This window comes from Ostrea edulis, chromosome 4 (genome assembly GCF_947568905.1).
Source record: "Ostrea edulis chromosome 4, xbOstEdul1.1, whole genome shotgun sequence".
In the NCBI taxonomy this organism is placed as follows: domain Eukaryota; kingdom Metazoa; phylum Mollusca; class Bivalvia; order Ostreida; family Ostreidae; genus Ostrea; species Ostrea edulis.
The window spans coordinates 91,735,617-91,757,237 of NC_079167.1; the positions used below are offsets into that span (position 1 = coordinate 91,735,617).

The 21,621-nt window shown below is 34.0% G+C and overlaps 2 protein-coding genes across 5 annotated transcripts in view; one reads left to right on the forward strand and one right to left on the reverse strand.

The window, feature by feature from the left end:
• The window catches only part of LOC125668591 (protein DEK-like), a 14,933-nt gene extending 9,493 nt beyond the window's left edge, over window positions 1-5,440 (reverse strand). Inside the window, exons 1-2 of the mRNA XM_048902887.2 lie at window positions 5,306-5,440; window positions 2,152-2,305 (exon numbers count right to left, since the gene is read on the reverse strand). Coding sequence (XP_048758844.2) covers window positions 2,152-2,305; window positions 5,306-5,356 — 205 coding nt within the window. The 5' untranslated portion in view covers window positions 5,357-5,440. The remainder of the gene's footprint in view (window positions 1-2,151; window positions 2,306-5,305) is intronic.
• Window positions 5,434-20,856, forward strand: LOC125668594 (E3 ubiquitin-protein ligase RNF144A-like). Of its 4 annotated transcripts, XR_007367691.2 has the most exons (11): window positions 5,434-5,868; window positions 7,540-7,692; window positions 7,801-7,905; window positions 8,482-8,542; window positions 11,283-11,401; window positions 11,545-11,639; window positions 11,875-12,019; window positions 12,628-12,717; window positions 14,481-14,685; window positions 15,295-15,354; window positions 15,916-20,856. XR_007367691.2 is itself a non-coding variant. In XM_048902891.2 (9 exons), exons 2-9 carry the CDS (start codon window positions 7,555-7,557, stop codon window positions 14,628-14,630), a joined length of 903 nt encoding a protein of 300 aa, XP_048758848.2. In that variant the 5' UTR covers window positions 5,434-5,868; window positions 7,540-7,554; the 3' UTR covers window positions 14,631-20,856. The 4 variants fall into 4 exon arrangements, 1 of the variants encoding a protein (XP_048758848.2); XR_007367689.2 differs by having other exon boundaries at window positions 14,481-15,354; XR_007367692.2 differs by lacking the exon at window positions 15,295-15,354.
• The last annotated feature ends 765 nt before the right edge of the window (window positions 20,857-21,621 follow it).

The following is a 21,621-nucleotide window of genomic DNA, read 5'->3' on the forward strand; positions in this document are numbered from 1 at the left end:
ACTTCTCATTGATTCTTTACGATATTTTCCCATTGAAATACCTAAGTATGGTTTGTTCGTAATTTGGTCTCCCAAATACCTCTTCTTTAAAGCATGATAGTTTTGTAACTCTAACCATAATCATTAATAAAATCAAAAACTAAGGTTTAAGATTTCATCAAAATAAAAGATTTTCATTCTACTGAACCCATAGCATTATATAGAAATAATTTTTTAAAATTTTTTTTTACAGAAAGACAATATAAATGTACATTGTAATTTACTTCATTCAGAGCCTAGATATTCTAACACAAATTTTAACAAGAGGCCCAGGGGCCTTATAGGTCACCTGAGTATCATGTAACAACCTTCCAATGTTTGAATTAGGTTTGTGTTTAAATATAAGAATTTTACTTTTGGATGGAAGAAACATTGAATAGCTATGTGGTCAGCCCCGCCTTTGCACCAGAACCCCTGACCCAGGGGCCATAAATTTCAGTTTTGAAAGAAGCATCCTTGATCATCATTATCATACTATTAGTTTGTCTACTTAATACCCAGCAGCAGAGGAGAAGATTTTCAAAGAAAGAAAATGCATTTTCACTATATGATCAATAGGGCCCCACCCTAATACCAGAACCCCTGACCCAGGGGCCATGAATTTCACAATTTTGAAAGAGGCATCCTTGCTCATCATAACCATGCTATTGGTTTGTCTACTTAATACCCAAGGACATATTACCATATGTATGATATAGTGATTGTAGGTGGAAAGGATAACACTTTAGAGCCTGGAAACCATATTGCTACTTCGATTTCCAGTGTGCTTGACCTTTGACCTTTTGACCCCAAAATCGATAGGGAACATCTTCATCCCATGGGTAGTCCATTTATATGATATGGTGACGGTAGGTGGAAAGGATAATGCTTTAGAGCTCGGAAACCATTGCGTCTACAGACGGACGGACAACCCGATTCCAGTATACCCCCCTACAACTTGTTGCGGGGGGTATAAAGAGGCATCCTTGCTCATCATTACCATGCTATTAGTTTGTCTACTTAATACCCAGAGACAGAGAAGAAGATTTTCAAAGAATTTCTACATTTTCACTATATGACCAATAAAGCCCCACCCTAACACACGAATCCCTGCCCCAGGGGCCATGAATTTCACAATTTTGGTAGAGGGCTCAACGTTCATTATAATTATGCCCACAGTTTGGCTTCTTGATGTCCAGGAGTAAAGAAGATTTTTTAAAATTACACTCGTTTTGATGGTTTTTGCCCCACCCCTCAGGCCCCAGGGGGGCAGGGACCACGAATTTCATAATTTTTGTTCCCCTCCAACCACAGATGCTATATGCCAAAATTGGTTGAAATTGGTTCAGGGGTTTCAGAGAAGAAGCTGAAAATGTTAAAATGTTAACGCACGACGAAGGACAAAAACAGATAGCAATAGGTCACCTGAATGAATTCAGGTGACCTAATAACTAAAGTTTGAATACCTGAATTTTTCTGTCATTGAAATAACAACAATTTCACAACAAAAAATTCCGACACCAAAATGACAGCTAAAATTGCTTTAATTTCAAGTGAAATTCTTAGAAATTTGGAACATCTTTTTCAGGTTTCTGTTGTAGTTTGACAAAACAATCATTATATTCCCCAGTTTCACATCCTTTCTTGTAATTTGATCCCAGAATTGAAGTCATTTATTGTAAGTCATCTGTTGTTGTTTATGGAAGTCGGTCAGTGCCAATATTTGCAAGCCAAGTGTTCGATTCACCTACTCTCATCTCCTCCTTGGTGGATTTAGTCGCATTTACAAGTTTCCAAAATATCGCTATTTACAACATCATGTGGTTTGAAATCTTGAAGACTGTGTGCGCCAATTCAAACTATATTTTCAAAACTTTTGGTGACACTAACTCTGTCATGTGTTGTATCATGTAGACACGGATGAAATCAACATGCTTGCTATTTAAATAACTGAGACGCCCGAAGTGTGCTTGAAGTAGGACTGACTGAGATGACCTTGGCCTTAGTTATTTGATCCCCGTTTACTTTTTCAATACTTGTATATTCATTTTGTAAAGCGTTTCTATGCACAAGACAAAATCAGAGACAAGGATACAATAAGAATTAAATTGTAAACAATTATTGAAATTTTACGTTGCAATTCTTCCTCCTCTTCTTCATCATCACTCCCTGATTCCCCAGCCTTTTCATTTGCTGCCTTCTTTGGTGATGATTTTACCGGAGTTTTATCTTCCTCTGATGATTCCTCTTCCTTTGAAGTGTCTGGAATAGCCTCATTGTCTTCTTCCTAAATTAATGAACAATGTCCAGAAGCCAAGAGGCATATCAGAGAATAGCTTTACAATTACAAAGATTTCTTAATTCATTTTGTAGACAGTTAATCACAAACCCCCTGTAGATAATCACATACATGCATATTGAGTAGAAATATATCATTATTTATCCTTGAACTTTATAAACAGTTTTCATTTTCAATGGGAAATTAAAGAGATAGTAAAGCTAATTTTGGTGAAAATATTTTCTCACCCCAAATCATCTTATTCCTTTCTAATATGATTTAAAAATGAAAGTTATCTTTTCCTGTGCTTGATCGACGACAATGCAGACAGCTTGAATTATTTTTGTTTATAAAACTCATTAACTTAAATATGAAAGGATTGGACTACGTTGGACTTGTATTACAAGATGTTTAACACCCTTTGGATAAGATTTGATCTGTTTCTTGGAACTAAGATGATTTGAGATTTGTTTACAACTGGTATCCTATTTTCGTGTCATCCCTTGTTAGATATTTATATATAGATTGAGAACAAAATGGATAAGAGGCCCCTGTGGTTTAATATGGCATTTGGAGAAATTGTGTTGATGGAAGGGGGGTGGGATGGGGGTGTTTTGGCTTCAAATGGACCATGGCGAGGTTAATATATATCAGGGTTCCAACTTCGACTGATTACCTTAGGGGCCAAGTAGGCCCCTGAATAAGAAATCCTGTTAGCCCACATGAAATTTTAGTAGCCCACACATATCATGAAATTGAATAACATGGGGTTTTTTTTTTACAAGAAAAAAGAAACATCAGGTCACATTGCAATTTATCTAAAAACTTTAAATTCTGTTTCCTTCTCCATAATTCATTTAAATACCTCTCTCATTTCGTCAACCTAGCAAAAATATCAGAGCTCATGGACTTTATGATCTTCGCGGCGTCTGACTTTAACACATGTTTCTTCAAACTTTTTATGTGATTTCAAAATTTCTCAGCTTTACGATGCTGTCAAGTTGATAACTTGGGAAAGCTGTCACAACAATTGGACCTTTCGTGTCATGTTTTGTACACACAGCACGTCATCCCCTTTTCGCCGTCATCGTGCCATATTCTCCCCTTCTTTCCACTTTGGTAAAAGCAGACGCTTTCTTTTCCTTTGAAGTAAAGCTTGCATTGTTCAACTTCTGGTTTAAATACATTTTGGAAGGTTTTATACCCCAGGAATGTCTCGCCAGGCCAAGTGGCAAAACCTCAACTGGAATTTGAACTTCAATTATAATACGACTCGGATCGATCAGAAAGAAAAATGTTGATCGGACAATTACGGTCGCCAAGTGGGCGACGAGAACGGAAATTTTGGGTGCCCACAAGAAAAGTTTAGTCGCCAATGTGAGTGGGCGAGCGGTAATTTGGAACCTTGATATATTGAAAAATATGATATTAACAATTTGAGTATGAATAATGTACATACCAATTGATGGCCGATTAATATTTAGACACTGGGGAGGGACTCTTATTTAATTAGTAAATAATTATTTGTCATAAAAGTGAAAACCACTGTTTTGTATCTTGTGAATTCTCATATATAAACAGTTTAGGGCAAAAATATATATCAATAGCTAAGAGACACCCAGTATCATTACAGATATTAGTTTGTCGAATTTGAAATTTTTTTTGATTGGGCTCAATAATTTGCGTTAGCTGTTCCCGTAAAAAAAAAAACAAAAAAACAAACAACAAAGCTAACAAGAGCAATGCCAACGTGGCATAATACGACCGTAGATTTTGCTCAAGGAAAACATATTTTAGTGGGATTCATATTAGTGAAGTTAGCACTGTCCTCCGTGAGCTAATTCATTATCATGGTGATCAAATATACCCCAAGTTATAATATCCAGGAGCTTACGGTTCAGTTTGTATCCTGCCCACAATGTTTTCCTTTTAAGTGATACTACGACCTTGACCTTTGACCTTGAAAAACAATAGGCACCTTCCTCTCATCATGATGATCAAATATACCAAGTTATAATATCCTGGAGATTACGGCTCGGTTTGTATTCTGCCCACAATGTTTTCTTAAAAAGTGATACTACGACCTTGACCTTGAAAAACAATAGGCATCTTCCTCTCATCATGGTGATCAAATATACCAAGTTATAATATCCTGGAGCTTACGGTTCAGTTTGTATCCTGCCCACAAGGTTTTCCTAATAAGTGATACTACGACCTTGACCTTTGACCTTGAAAAACAATAGGCATCTTCCTCTCATCATGATCAAATGTACCAAGTTGTAAAGCCCTAGGACTTATGGTTCAGTCTGTATCCTGTCCACAAGGTCCGGACAGATAGACGGGCACCGCCATACCATAATATGTACCGTCTTCGACGGGCGTATAAAAAGTAAAGAAAATCAAGCTCATTTGAGTGTTTATTACCACACCAAATTCTACTGGAAAACATTGATCACGATTGACACGCGGGTTTGTGAACGCACCAAATACAACTAGCCCATTTGGCGAATGGGTAAGTGCTATATTTGAAAAATAATGCACTCAAGTTTAATGCTTAGAACTAAACAGACCAACATCTGGAACTAGATACAACACTATCTACATTAATAGACTAGCTGCAATAATGCAGCCATCCCCCAAGGTGTAAGATTTAAAAATCACCCCTGTTGCTACTTATACACCAACCAAGGAGAGTAAAAATAAGGGGGGTGGGGATAGAGAGTTTGTGTAAACAATAGCCTATCCATTAATTGACAACATTTGACATATAAACAGAAATCCATATATCTTGAAAAACAACATGTAGAAACTCTTAAAAAGCCTATACAATTCCATGTAACTTATAGAGACATCAGGGAACACGAAACACGAGGCAAGGATTACATGTAAACAAGCACCTATACTCTGACAAAATTCCATAAAAGCAAAGCATTTAGGGGGATAATTTACAATTGCATACATGTGTACAACAACCCGAAATGTTTACTGAATTTGAAACAACAAGGTTACCATGTCTTCCACTTCTGTTGCGGTTTCTTTGTTGTTTTCTGTATCTGACATGATGCTCGGGCTTTTAAATTTTCACAATGGCGGCAAAATGGCGCTTACCATAATTGTCCAATAGAATTCGAGATAACAACTAGCATACGGCAACCCTAGCGGACAAACTTTTCGTTCTGAAAAGTTGGATTATAGGGAAGAGTAAAAATACTGAATAAATTTGTGTTTTATGTTTCATAACACCTTTTTAACTTTCACTTTGAATTAGCATATTTTTTCTATATTGAAATTATTGACGCTAAATATGTAAAATGTAGCAAATTAAAGAACGACTTAACCAATATTCACAGCTGCCCGATTGGAAGCGTTTGAATGACGCAGATAATTTTGACAACTGTGACCGTTTTTTCAGGAAAATTTAGGAGTGAAAAGTACTACTAGAAAAAAACGTTGATATCCTCTTTATTGAGATATACATACATGTAAACAAAACAATGATGTTTCTTTTATTGGACATGGAAAGTCAACGAAGACGATGAATTGACAAAGACCATTCATCTCGGACAAATAAGGTATATGACGTGATTTTTTAATGTTCATTGTACAAGAGGAACATGTCCAGTTGATACATTGTATGCTCTTTTATCAATTGTATGTGGATTTATGGTAAAGAAAAATGTATTAAAATTGTACTGGTAAGACAGGTTCATCGGATTGAACGAAACCAGATGCAGAATGGTTTTAACACTCCTCACTCTACATATAATCATACTCAGAAACTAGTCATACTCAATCGGCTTTGCGATGTATATTTATATTCATTTGCAATCTTTAATTTATTTTGAAATCCCAAGATTGTCTTGAATAATCAGGTCTGGATTTAAAGGCCTTACATGCCTTGCTTTTTCATTAATGTATATATGTGAACTCTGACAGTAGTAGTACATCTGAATGATTGTTATTTATTTATATTTTCATTTTCAACTGTTTTCTCTTATATAACACTATTACGAGCAATATGTATTTATCACTGTATAAATACCTATATGGGGCCAACTGAGCAATACCTGGGACTTAAATTAAAAATCGATTTGTTTGATGTACTCTGACTGACCTATGAAATTTGCCCCGACCCTGTCATTTTTTCCACACTTAAAAATTTTATAATTTTTTTTTTTTTTCGCTCCCTGGAAAGTAGACATTCTTCAAATTAGTTTTAAGCTTTATGCCATTTTTTAAATTTTGAATAGTTGTTTTATGAAATTTTTGTTATCAAAATGTCCTTTGGGCGTCTTTCATTTCTACTTTCACTTTGATACTGACCATTTGTTAATCCGAGAACTTTTCAAACACTTTTCTATATGAACGAAATATACCGCATCACTCTCCAAATTACCACATTATCTACCAACAAAATAGAGCAAGAAGCTATGAACTCCTCCGTCGAGGCCAGATCGTATTTGTGTACAAAAGTTTGAAAGCCATTTTACTTAAATAAAAAATCACGTGGGAAAACTCACCAAAATTATGGCGGACCACGAGTCTGCATTCAAATTGATGGTCTATATTTCTGAAAAAGCACACATATTATTTTGATATGGGATTATCTAAATGTTATGACAATTTAATAGATGAAAGGTTCTTTCACTTTGCTCTTAAATTGAGACACAGGAATGGAACACGATCGTCACAACAAATTGAACAATGCGAGAAATGGGCAATATTAAAACTTCTGTAAATTGCCGTCATCATGCAATTCACTTGGATATTCATGGATCACATTGAAGTGTTTAAGTGATTACTATTATGAAAGTCAAACCATAAATAGAAGAATCGATCGGTGGCAATAAAAAGGGGTGTTAATTTATTAATAACTGTAGAGGTCCTCATCCGTGACAAATGCAAAACGTCTTGAGAAAATTCCAGGAGACATTGTATAATGTGTACAAAATGAATGGCAGCGTTGTGTTTAATGAAAACATCAGAAAATTTGTAAATCTAATTTTCATGACATTCCAAAAAAAAAAAAGCAATACCGACCAACCTTCCAATCTGGAAAAATTTGGGTCGGAGTACATCAACCAAAAAAATTTTTAATGATGGCCTGAATTGCATTTCCTTTGCTTCCCCCCGTAGGCTGATTCTTGCATGTAGTTGGGAAAAAAAACAAAAGATTTTATTACAGAGTTTTGAATTATTTTAGAGATAAGTTTTTTTAATTGATGAATATAATCTTTTTACAGGTTGGTTGTGATAATATGGCTACCTACACAGCTGGGAATAATTCGGTGGATCTTGCCATAGACCCGCTCATCACATGCCAACTTTGTCTGATGGAGTGTTCCCTGCGGGAAATGTACGAGCTGAAGGATTGTAAATGTCTCTATTGTGAAAAGGTATATGGCTATCCTTGATTCTGAAGTTAGGTACAAATTTGTTAACCGCAAGATTATTCACACATGCTGCATGGTTGTATGAATGTTACAACATGTAAATGATTTCAGTGCATGAGACAGTACCTGCAGGTGTTGATTACCGATGGCAGTATTCTAACAATTACATGTCCTGATGCCAAGTGTAAAAAGCAAGGGAGGATGGAAGCTCCAGAGGTAAAAGATCATACATACAGAGACATGTTAAGGAGGTTCTCTACATCGTCATAATGGCTGACTTCCTTTTAAAACATGGATGAAAATATAAATATCAGCAATATTTGTCTTTTCATTTCAAAAATTCTAGCCTAGCTGAGTAGCTCAGTAGGTTAACATGTTGATTGCTGAACTGTAGATCATGTGTTTGAGTCCAGCAGGGGTTTTAAATTTTGCTCAGATTGCTTTCAACTAAAACTGCATTTTTTGACTAAATAAAGTAAATTTGAAAGTTTTCAATTTCAAAATATTGTTGTACATATCCTCCACTTTTCATCCATATCAAATTTCTGTGGTGTAGCATACCTCCTTAATGGAACAATCCCTCACTAAACCAGTGTTATTTGTCTGAAATGTACCAAACATATGAGAAGTGACACACCCCTTTGATTAAACTGCAAATTAGGGCTTATGTGCATGCTTTCATTATAGGATAGAAATATGAATGAGAGAGACTGTGACATAATTTTCTTTCTTTAAATTGTGTAGCATTAAAAAAATTATTGTGTATTAAGATTAAATTTTTTCTCTTTGCAGATTGAGTCTCTTGTAGATGCAAGTTTGTTTGCCAGATATCACAGACTAAGGCATCAAAGAGGTAAGCAAAATATTGCTACACTAATAAGACATTTGTTTAGACAAACAACAAAGGCAGTTTATGTTAAAATAAAATGTATTATACTTGAAACATATATACACAAGTAAACAAAACATACATGTATTTGGCATTTGGGGGTAAACTGAGCTATGCAAGATGGGCAGTGTGAAATACTTAGACCTGTAGCGTACTACGCTCCACCCAATCCAGGACAGTAAAATGCACTATTCTTTTGCCCAGTGATAGTAAACTACAGACTGTGGAAATGAGATAAAAATGAGTTAACATTTATGTTTTGGGCCACGTCGGTTTGTGCCAGCTGGCATGCTTAACGACTTAGTGATTATAAGCTTACTATAAGAGTCGGAAGTCGAGCAGGGATGAACTAGCACTACAGTTTTACATGACTTGACTGCCAAATAAGATGGGTTATGAGATGAGTCAAAATTTGTATGATAGATGTCAGTACTGTAGGAAACTTAAATGTCACACATGAGTGCATCACACAAGTTTTATACGTCTGTCTTTAGACAGGACATATAATGGTGTGGCTATCGTGTCTGTCTGTCCCGCTTCGTGTCCGGCTTGTAACTCAAATATTATGAGATCTAGAATCATCAAACTTTTTCTGCTGATATACTTTGAGTAGAGGGTGGGTTGCACTTTAAAGATATGTCACTGTGACCTTTTGATTAAGACGATGTGTCCAATTATGGCAAAATCCTGTTCGACTGCACCTGGACAATTATTTGGTCTAGAATCATCAAACTTGGCTGGTTAATGCATCTTAGGAAGATGTGTCCTGTTCTAAATCAAGGTCACTGTGACCTATGATTAAGATGATATGGCATAGTCCCTTTTTTGGGCTCATGTAGATATGAGTCCTAGAATCAACAAACTTTGTCAATTTATGCATCTGTACAGAAATGTAAATTGTAGCTTAAAATCAGGTCACTAAAATCTTTTAAAATGGTAAGTATTTAAGAAAACCAAATAACAATGAGGCAATCCCTACATATGTTAGAGAGTAATCCCCAAAAAAAAACCCATTCAATAATCATTACATCAAGAAAAAAATATTGTTTTTAATTCAGAAACTGTAGCTTTTAACTGTCCCATTAAGATTCCATTAACCCCTTGGGAGTAAGCCATGGTGTGTCAAAGTTCAGCTGTAGATTCAAAGATCATTTTGATAAGAGCTAAATTACATCTGTCCAGTTAAAGATTAATTAATGAGTATAATCATTCAACCCAAAATAAGTAATTCATACCATGTGAAAGAAATTATCAATATATGTATTAATAAAATGAAAATGTGTTTTGTAATATTTCTGTAGTTATTTGAAAAATTCAAGAGATATTGATACATTGACAACAAGTCAATTGCAATGTGCATTAGACACATTACAAGGAATAATATTGATTTTACGTCAGACCTAAATGCAAAGATATTTGTGCAATCTTTGGACCAATTAAGGTTGACATGATTTTGTGTCATGCACTTTTATCTGTGTATAATGAATAAACATCTGACTGGCGTATCATGTGCTGGGGCGTTGCACTCTATTTCTACAATGCAGTCGACCGTCATATCCTTTAATGATGGCAACAAAATCACACTTCATTATTTGTACATTGTATTTACATCCACACCAAATGAACAGACTGTAGAACATATTTTTGGTCTGTATACTGTTGTATTAGAAGTTAGCTTAGATATGCAGAACAGGAAATCTTTTCTAGATTTCATATCCCTTGGGGTTAGTGGTGCTTTTAACTAATACTAAGGTGACCAATAAGGTCTGTGGGCCTCTTGTAGTAAAAAGAAATTTTAAAATCAAATTTATATTAAGAATCACCTTGTTATCTCAAAGTCGATAGGTCAAGAAAAAACTTTTGAGTTATCTGTGGATTCAAGATTTTGCGGTTAGAATAGTATACATAAAGAATAAGTGGTTGGGACCTCTAACTCATTTCGACATACCCATGGTATTCGAGTTATCAATGTTTAAGATACTGAAGTTCCACTGCATGCATTTTGTTTTGCATTTTATGTCAAATAAATCTGCTCATTCTTCATGTATTTTACTTCTAAGTAAGTATCATGGTATGCATTGTGAGTTCAAGTATTACAATCTTTGTATTGGCTTACTGCTATATTGTCCAAGGTCTTCTAATCTTCATTTTTTTGTGTGTGTGAAATTTTTATTGTATTATTACCTATTTTGATGGATTATTTTATAGAATCTGTAGTGTGTACCCATGCTTTTACTGAGCCATAAAAGCCTGAATGAAAAAGCACAGGGTCTACCTTAGCTCAATTGTGATCTGGTATCTGTTCATAGACAAGAGAGGGTGAATCTCAAATTATGATGTCACATCTGTTTGTACAGGTACAGGTGGAAATGAACACTTTGTTTGCTATCAAAAATGTAAACATATACACAGAATTTGTAGAATATATAATAAAAAGGTTATCACAAGCCCAGTTCATTTTACCATCAACAACCTTAGGTGGGTGTATTTCTGATATTATTCAGTCAATGAGCTGTAGTGAGCACACCGGTAAAATCCTATTGTCTCATTCATCTGTGAAACTTGTGAATTACAGCAACAAATGATGATGACGGTTCTTCTCAAGGATCAATGTGCATGTAAATCAAAGACTCCTTTCTCAATCCGTGAAAATTTAACCCCCGCAGAAGAAAAATACTCAATGAAAATGTTTTCTTTCTTTCAGAGATTGAGTTGGATCCCAATCGTACCTTTTGTCCGGAGGTGGGCTGTGAGACTGTGTGTCATGTTTGTAGCACGTCGTCAGGGGAACACTACAGTCCCATTCCTGTAGACTGCCCAGAGGTATTTGTTCTGAGCAAATCAATGGAGGCAACATAGACACCAAGTTTTGTCTCATTTCATAGCAAACCTTAAAAACAGAGGCCCCTTGTCATGGTAGGCATTGACACAATAAAAACCACTCTAAACTGCTTCTCTGTTTGTAGTGTGGACTCCAGTTTTGTTCAGTGTGTAAGGCGAAGTGGCATGAGACCAGAACATGTGATGACGTTATGTTTAGTGGCAGGCAGGAGGATGCTGGGTATTTCAGTTTTTATGCTACATGTATTTGTTCAATGTAATGCTGCTCTAGCTTTTCATTATTCAGCACACTATATTTGTTAATCAGTAGAAGCTGTTATAGCATTTCATTTTATATCATACACATAAAAGGATTTTATCTTTGCATATTTCACAGCTCGAATTTCATATTAAAGAGAAATTGTTTTTTAAGATGCATATTCTTGTATGTAATTTTTCAAAACAATTTTTTTCAGAATTCCCTACAACAGCAGAGAAGACGCAATGATCAAGCGGTGCCCAGTGTGTCGTGTACCTATAGAACGGAACGATGGTTGTGCTCAGATGATGTGTAAACGCTGCAAACACGTCTTTTGCTGGTATTGTCTGGCCTCACTAGATGTAAGTAGTCTCCCTTTGAACAGCTTCAGAGGCTATGATTAGGTAAAAGCCATAAGCTTTTATACATTGTGAATTAGTTACCTGTTTTCATGTAACTTTTTCTACTAATCTAGATCTGATGGGTATGTATACATACTGTAGCTTCTTTGTATAATCTGAGTGCTTCATTTGACAAAATTGTTGCATACCTTTAATGCGTGAAAAGGCAACATCATAATACTATTCTCTGAGGAAGAACATCATAATCTACTGATATATTGATTAATTAATGATAAAAATGAAAGAGAGAAAGGTTTCTCGTGAATTAGCAAGTATTAAATACTTGTGTATAACAAGGAAGTATTTAATTTGAATACAGAGAAGATCGGATTCTGTATATTTCTAATATTTTGTCAATTTTATCTGTTATATATTTGTATCTGTAAAATCATGATTCCTTTTTATAAGCAACAAGGAAGGAATAGATAAAATTGATTTTGAGATTTACCAATAGAAGAATTTACATGAGGTGAAATTACAGACCAATGATCGATATGAAAGCAGTAGTTCTAATAGTACACTGTACATTAAGTGCTTGGTAGATTTGAAATGTTCAGGTTTATTTGCAGCACGACTTTCTTCTCAGACATTATGACAAGGGACCATGTAAAAACAAACTTGGGCATTCCAGAGCATCAGTTATTTGGCACAGAACACAGGTAAGAACCATTAAAGACATGACTGACCATTAAACTGGCACAGAACACAGGTAAGAACCATTAAAGACATAACTGACCATTAATTAAACTGGCACAGAACACAGGTAAGAACCATTATAGACATGACTGACCATTAAACTGGCACAGAACACAGGTAAGAACCATTAAAGACATGGCTGACCATTAAACTGGCACAGAACACAGGTAAGAACCATTAAAGACATGACTGACCATTAAACTGGCACAGAACACAGGTAAGAACCATTAAAGACATGTCTGACCATTAAACTGGCACAGAACACAGGTAAGAACCATTAAAGACATGACTGACCATTAAACTGGCACAGAACACAGGTAAGAACCATTAAAGACATGACTGACCATTAAACTGGCACAGAACACAGGTAAGAACCATTAAAGACATGTCTGACCATTAAACTGGCACAAATGTTCTTAAGACAGATGTTAGGAAAAGGAACATACAACAGACAAATCCTCTGAAATATGTTAGTGGTCAATGGCTTTCAAGAATTTTCAGTGAAAACGGGAATAATTCTTTGAAATTTTATATATGTACTTGTTTTAGCGTATTTAGACTTTAGTTCAGTTGGAATTAAAGCCAATCTAATTAAGATTGCATCTTTTCACGCTTGTGATGGTGATATGTTGGGGTTTCACAGAGACATGTAAGTGACAAATCCCGTTTCACAGAGACATGTAAGTGACAAATCCCGTTTCACAGAGACATGTAAGTGACAAATCCCATTTCACAGAGACATGTAAGTGACAAATCCCATTTCACAGAGACATGTAAGTGACAAATCCCATTTCACAGAGACATGTAAGTGACAAATCCCGTTTCACAGAGACATGTAAGTGACAAATCCCGTTTCACAGAGACATGTAAGTGACAAATCCCATTTCACAGAGACATGTAAGTGACAAATCCCATTTCACAGAGACATGTAAGTGACAAATCCCATTTCACAGAGACATGTAAGTGACAAATCCCGTTTCACAGAGACATGTAAGTGACAAATCCCGTTTCACAGAGACATGTAAGTGACAAATCCCGTTTCACAGAGACATGTAAGTGACAAATCCCGTTTCACAGAGACATGTAAGTGACAAATCCCATTATACATAAACCGTTAAAATTTACTCTCCGTACCTTGAAGCACTAATTGTTTATACAAGATGTTGGTCACTTGAAACTGTATTAGCACCAAGTAGGCTATACCTGAGAGATGGCAGTTGTTATATTGACACAGCATGACAGATTGGAAGAACCTGATTAGTACTGACTCTATGCTGTGGATTAATTTGTTAATTGATTGGCTGCAATGGTCATTTCAACCAACTTAAAGTTTGAAAGTTAGATGATAGTTATGAAACATGACACTAATCTTGAGAGGGATTGTTACAAAAAAGAAAATGAATGAACACAAGTAAAAAATACTCAGTTTTTTATTTATGATTTAGATGAAAGATAGTTTTATGATTAAATATATTAACTGAGGAAAGTGAAATTATAAAATTGACCACTATTTAATACAGGATATAAACAAAAGTTAATGTGTATATAGCAGAAAACTTCAAACCAATCAACATGAAACATGAGAATGATTTTGGAGATTTAACTTTCTTAAATATCCTTAAATTTTCCATATCCATGTTAATAATAAGCAATATTTACTATACTAGTATTGGGTCGTGTAGCTCTACCCCTTCACATATTTACATGACAATGAAATGTTTGACAGGTGGTTGGGATCTTTGCTGGCTTTGGAGTCCTGCTCTTGGTTGCCTCCCCTTTCCTGCTCCTGGCGGCACCGTGTATTTTATGCTGTAAATGTAAGCTGTGTAAATGCTGTGAAGAAGATGACGATGTCATTGATGTTGTGACAGCATGACAAGATGTCATCAAATTTGTGACACCAAAACATTTATGGAGACCAAAATATTAGAGTGAGGAGGGCAAGTTTATGAAAATTTATTCCACAGTGTTTTGAAAACACCATTTATTGAAGGATTATCATCTCGAAGAAATATATTTTTAGTATGATTTGGATTGAGTGGGTAAATAAGTATAATGTCTTGACACCTCACTGGTTTGTATAACAACCTGTAGAGGTACATGTATGGTGTTAAATCTGTCTTGTTACAGATTTTGATGTTTTCCTATAGATTCTATAGTTTTCTAACTCAGTTATGATGTCACTCACATCTGCTTACATAACTCTATGATTATGGTGTCACACCTGTTTCCAAATAATATTGGATGTGAACACTTCATCTGCTACTAAAAATGTAAATAAATGTGTGCTGCTAGAATTAGAAATGTATAAAATTCGAATAATATGTAATGAAAAAGTCCTTGACTGAATATCGGGAAACATGACTATCCTCAGTCGTTGTGCTGAAGCAAGCTCGATCTGCTGCTACCACGCAACAACCTCGGGCAGGCATGTATCCCGATATTAAGTCAGTAACTTGTGAATATAAAATTTCACTGTCATGAAGATGGTATGGTAATTTTTCAACAATGATATCTATATACTTTTTATTCACTTACAGATTCAACAGATGTCTCAAATATATGTGCAGTGTAGATTTAAGAAACATTTAGCTTAATTGGTATGTTTTTGAACTTTGGTGTAAACTTTTATATGTTTTATGAATGGAAAATTTTAGTTTCCTGAATTTGTCACAAACCAAAAAATATCACAGCTTCTTGATGCTTCTGTTCTACAAGGATTTATTGTTCCTTATGTAGACTGTAGAATAATGATAATTGTAATGTTTAGACTAGTGAGGTATTTAGGTGCATCATTGTATATTTCATCAGGGTATATCGGTACTAGTACATTATCATTAGGGATGCTTAGTATCAAAATTATTACCAAAGTTCAAACTTATATAATCATGTAGAATTCTATAGAAATTTAAGGTGCTCTGCAGTATTAATTTCCAAGAGTCTGCCTTTACCCCCTCTACAAAGAACATATGAGGGAGTTTACAGGAATTGCACTGTCCATCTCTCCAGATATTTTTTTTCTTGGAGATTGTCTCAGAACCCCCCCCCCCTAATTTTGTAAAAATGTCCCAGGGGTACTGTACATGGATTAATTCATTCAATTTTGTGAAAGCTGCATGTCTTATTTTATATATTTTTGTTCTGTACTTCTATTAATACAGTCATGTGTTTGCAACATGGAGAGGTAGGATGCTCATACACTGGACAGGGATTGGACTCGTTCCTGCCCAATCAAACAACATTTAAGCAATGTCAAGGTCGTTTATACAAAAAAGTACTGGACAGTGATATCAGATACCCATGATGCATGGATTTTGGCAGTTCATACAAATTGATATTGAAATATGTAGTCTTTTTGAAAATATGAACCAGTGTAAATGTACCATGTATTTCTATTAGTCCCAGTAGGACAGGTAAGTTTACGGTTCATTAAAGATTTGTATTATTTTGAGAGAGCATCTGTGACATCTTTAATCGGAGGTTTTTTTTACTGTCATGCAATAATCATATCTTAAAACAAAAACTGATATTTGTATTTTTATATATCACAATTAACATACCGGGTATTTACAAGTTCTAGATGTTAAGGAAGTTTTATTCATGAAATGTAAGTACTCATTACATTGATCAAGAAGGAAACATTTGTGCACTGTTTGTATACTGGTGAAATTTCCTAAGTTTAAGTTCACTACATGTGTTTTTGACAGGTTCTGAAATGTAGTCTAACTAATTTGTTATAGTTATTTCCCAATAATATTGCACAACAGACTTTATTATATATGTGTGTGTGTGTGTGTTTGTATGTAATGGACAATTTGATCATACTTGTGTAATGCCGGGATCCTGGGCGATATGCGTATTACTATTAAGGTAAGACTTGATGCTTTTTCTATACATTAAACAATATTGCATACAGCCATGAAAAGTTTGTATAGTTAATTTATAAGTGTTATCAACCATAGATACACCATTGAAATAGTGCTGAGACATTCTGTAGATTAGAATGAGTATTATTAGCACATTGAAATAGTGCTGAGACATTCTGTAAATTAGAATAAGTATTATTAGCACATTGAAATAGTGCTGAGACATTCTGTAGATTAGAATGAGTATTATTAGCACATTGAAATAGTGCTGAGACATTCTGTAAATTAGAATAAGTATTATTAGCACATTGAAATAGTGCTGAGACATTCTTTAGATTAGAATGAGTACTATTAGCAACACAGGTTCCATTGTCAGTCAGAAACTGTACAGTACCAGTATTTTTTCAGAATTTCATCCTCCGACAAATTTTGATCTTGTAATACTTTATGTGTATTTATTTGAGTGTTTTAAAACTATTGCAATAAGATCTGTTGCTCGCTAATGACAATGGCGAAATCTTCAATTAGTACCTCTGTTGTGTAAGATGATGGGTTTACAGAAGAATAACGAATTAAAGAATAACAAGGGTATAACATACATATTTTTCTTTGGAATTTGTCCATTTGATACACTGTAGTACATTATTAAACAATTGTGATAAATATAAATGAGGTTACCCATTTAGTTTGCAAAAAATCAAACTTTTATCGTGGATTCTTTTTTGATCCCATTTTCCTAATTAGGATTGTATAGGGAATGTGTGCAGCTGTTTGTTTCATCATCAACTAACAATGTGTTTCAAACATAGGATTTTTTGAAAAGTTGTTTATTGTAGAAATATGTTGTATTTAAAGGGACTGATTCACGATTTTCTCCAAAATTTTCTATTTCACTTTTAATGATCAAAATCTACTATCTAATGTATTTTTAAGATTTCACATAAAAATCAAGGTTATACAATATCACAGAAGCTCATTTTAGAAAGTTATAATTATTTGTTTTGTAAACAAAGATTGGGGTATGTTATTGTTTACAATTTCAAAAGAATGGATATTGATCTAAGTTTATTTTATCTTTCACATTTCAAGCATTTTGGGGGTAAAATGTGTCATCTAAAAGTTAAAATTTGTGACTATGCAAAATTAAGATGCTTTACATTACAAAATCAACATTTCACTTGTTTGTTTGTTTACATAAAAAGACTTGAGTCTTTGTTTACATAACACAGATTTAAGGCTAAAGTATTGCTTTTATTCTTGTATTCAGAAGGTCAAAATTTGGGCTGTCAACATTAAATGAGTTATGTTTTTAATGTTTAACAACAAAAATGAAATATATTTTTATCAAAAATCGTGAACCAGTCCCTTTAATGGTTGTGTAAGTATGAGAAAAATTGACTGTTCAGTTTTTAACGAAAAGCAAACTAAGTGCTCTTTTCATCACACACCCCCCCCCCCCCCCCCCCTCCTTCCTTACAGGTATGCTAGTAAAGAGTGTTGTCAATGAATGTCGCTGACTTTTAAAAATGGAGAAAGAAACAGATTGTAGAGTAATTATTGGGGTAATAGTTGAGTTTCTACCAGAAAACCGTTTTAAGTATAACAGGTAAATCTGAAGAATCACCACATGAGTAGAATAGTTCATTTTTATTCCTACACATCTCTTCAGGTAAACAGGAAACTTGTACAACGTAATGTATAAGCATTTGACAGAAATTGACTTTAACGGATCTTATACCTGTATACAGTATAATGTTCAGAGGATGTACAAGTAAATGTTTAAAACTGCATCTGAATTACTCCTCTTTGAATGAAATTTGAAAATGAGAAAATGATTCTTTATATCTTATATATTTTTCTAATCATTAAATTGTTAATTGAATGAAAACAAAGATGTTTCTCAAAAGACCTTGCAAAACTGACGTGTTAAATTTTATGGTGCAACAGTGTGTTTAACGTCACAACTGCAGTATATCAGATAGTTCCCTGCACAGAGCACTTGAAAATTCATATTTGCGATAGTCCTTGATAGCATATTTGATGTTTTAGCAGAACCTTAAAAACAGTGCTCTTGCTTCAATGCCAATAATGCTAGAATATGAATCCTGCTTTAATAAGTACACATAAAGTATTGAAATTTTAAAAGGATTTCTAGAATCAAAGAATCCACAAATCTATATCCAATACAAGAGAGAAAAATCAGTCAACCATAAAAATAATTTATTCCGTTGTTAACTTTCAATCAGGAATTAATGGATGTCATGTTTGCCAGTATGTGGAGAGCTACCTTTTGCAGTGTATATGTTATCTGTGATAAGTATTGTGTCATTTTTCATTTATACTATTTGTTGAACAGATCTTTTCGCATCATTCCGTTGTTATTGTAGATGTTTTATTTTGTGTACACAAAGTTGTCATATATTGCTGCAGGTGTGAGATAGTTGTGCAATGCTTTGTTTTATAGAAATTTTGCATGTTGATATTGACAATATGGGCATACATGTACTATTTTATTTGCTATGTTTTTTGGCTTTGCTTTTAGAGGGTTTTTTTTTTGTTTTTGTTTTTGCTGAAACCCAATTTTTGAATGAATTCTTGCATGAAGCAACTGAAACCACATTGGCAAAAAAAAAAATAAAAAATCTCCACAAACCATTTTTCATCTACAGCCCAGTTTTCATGCCATGTTGTGCTGTAAACCACATTGCTTTAGGTTTAATGCATTTAATCCTTTTCTTCACATTTTTTAAATAAAAGAAAGAAAATTTGTAGGTTTCATATATTTAGAAATATTTACACTACTTCATTTCTGCAAGATCAGTATTGTGAGTTTATATGCGAGAAAAGATTTTCCTGATATTTTACCAATGGACAAATATTGTGAGAACTTAAAATTATTTGTAAGTTTGTTATCAAGATATATCTCATGAAATTAACTAAAAAATAAATCCTTGTGAACAAAATTCAGTTCTTGGCATATAAATTGATAATCCATTTGTAGTGTTATATTAAGGGATATTATAAATGAATTATAAAAGGCTCCGTTTGCCCATCAAAATTTACATTCATGCTGTTGTTTCAAAGTTTAGTGTATTTTGTGCAAAAGTCCAATGTAACTCGGAAATGTTATTCTCATTTAAATAAAATTGATGTAAAACCAGAATGATGACATAGCAAACATGTTTTGCTGCCATTTTGATATAAAATGACTATAATTTTCAACAGCTTTTTTTTGTTTGGAAACATCAACATAGGCTTAGACAAACTTAGTATTTATACCATAGATTTATTTTTCTACTGCACTCTCATAGAAAAAATTTGTTTTTCCAAAATTGTGGTTTATATCTGAAACAATTGAATTATGTGAAACTGTATTAGACATGATTTAGTCTTTTGAAATCAATGCTGTCTTCATTTCCATTCCTAAACTACAGACTATCTAAATTTTTGTTTAAAAACATTCATCATAACCATAATGTGGGTTTTCAGTACATTGTATCGTGTCTGTGATATATAACTTTTTTTTATTTTTGAACAAGGATAATGTGTTATTACTTTGCTTTGATGAGAGTCTACAGGCTTGCTGACCAATTCTGATCGGTTTTCTTCTTCAGGTATCTGATGTTCAAGGAAGTGGGGTTTGCAAATAAAAAATTTATTAGTTTGTGTTATGATTTGTTATTTAGAAAATTACTGATGAGGTAAATATTGTTATTATTTTCAGTTCATTGTTTTAATATTTTGTTCTTATCCTTGTATTCAAACAAATGCACTTCAGTTAGTATATTTTCATGATCTTTTGTGATTTAAAATTTGTATTTATTGTCATCTCAGTGCAACAAAGTTGAAGTGGATATTACAGTGACAGGTGCTTGTTAATACTTGTTTAACTCTTCCTGATGATTGCTCGGCATTCATAACTATCTTCTGCAGTGTTTAACACTCTATTTTAGTTTTTATAAAAAAAAAATGATTTTGTTTTGTGAACTGGATATAATTGATGTGTGTTTTGGATCTTTGTTTTCCGTTCATTATGATATTGCAAACTATGACCCATACTGTAAAAGACCATGTACTATGTTGTTTCATTCCAGTGTGGTTTTGTGCTGTTATTGATTTTATCTTTACCACCTGCAAGTGCTAGTCTAATGCAAATGTTTATTGTGATATATGTTTTGGTATATGAAAAAAAAAATGTTAATGTGCTGTTAATAATAAAAATATTGTAAATTTGTATATATTCTTCTTCAATGCAAACAGTTCCTTAAAAATGTTATGGCTTGGATTGAAAGATTGGGTCATTTGTAGTGAGCACTAGGGGATCTTCTAAAGAGGGATAACTGTGTAATGCCTGTTGTAAAGTCAGTAGTAAACAAAATCAGAGGGATTCACCTAATGTTGCTGGCCTCTTGTGGATGTAATTATTACATACTTTAATATGCTTTTGTAGCATTCGACCTAGTAATGTATGAATTTTGAAATCAAAGTGAACTAATAACTAGTAATCAGATCAAGAAGTTATGTCTCCCCTCTTCCAGGGGAAGACATATTGTTTTTGTCCATCTGTCTCACAAAATCTCCACGTATATGTCGGAAAGCTTTCATGTAAATATAAACTTGTCTGGCCCAGTGGTTCTCGAGATTTTCCCCATGTATAACTTTGATCCCCTATTGTGGCTCCACTCTACCCCCGGGGGCCTTGATTCCATGTGACACATTGGTGTTTAATCTTTTGATCTATTCAATATTTCCTGAACTATCTAACATGGTTCGTACAGAATTTCAGTCATCAAATTCCATGACCTCACAGACATGTATGTAACGGTCTGATGACTGACACAAATATGAAATCTTCTCACCACATGAAAATGACTTGGCAATTGCACTGTCGGGTAACATAATTTGAAAAGTTTCACATTTTCATTTGATTTGTACGAATTATGCATTGTTACTGAATATTTTTATCTTAATTCATGGAGTTTTTCAAAAATTGAAACCAGG

Excerpts from the sequence above, each read along its gene's own strand:
- LOC125668594 (XM_048902891.2), top strand. The coding sequence starts at position 7,555 with ATGGCTACCTACACAGCTGGGAATAATTCGGTGGATCTTGCCATAGAC. Across the intron at positions 7,693-7,800 it reads AATGTCTCTATTGTGAAAAG|TGCATGAGACAGTACCTGCA; the intron begins GTATATGGCTAT and ends AAATGATTTCAG. Across the intron at positions 7,906-8,481 it reads GGAGGATGGAAGCTCCAGAG|ATTGAGTCTCTTGTAGATGC; the intron begins GTAAAAGATCAT and ends TTCTCTTTGCAG.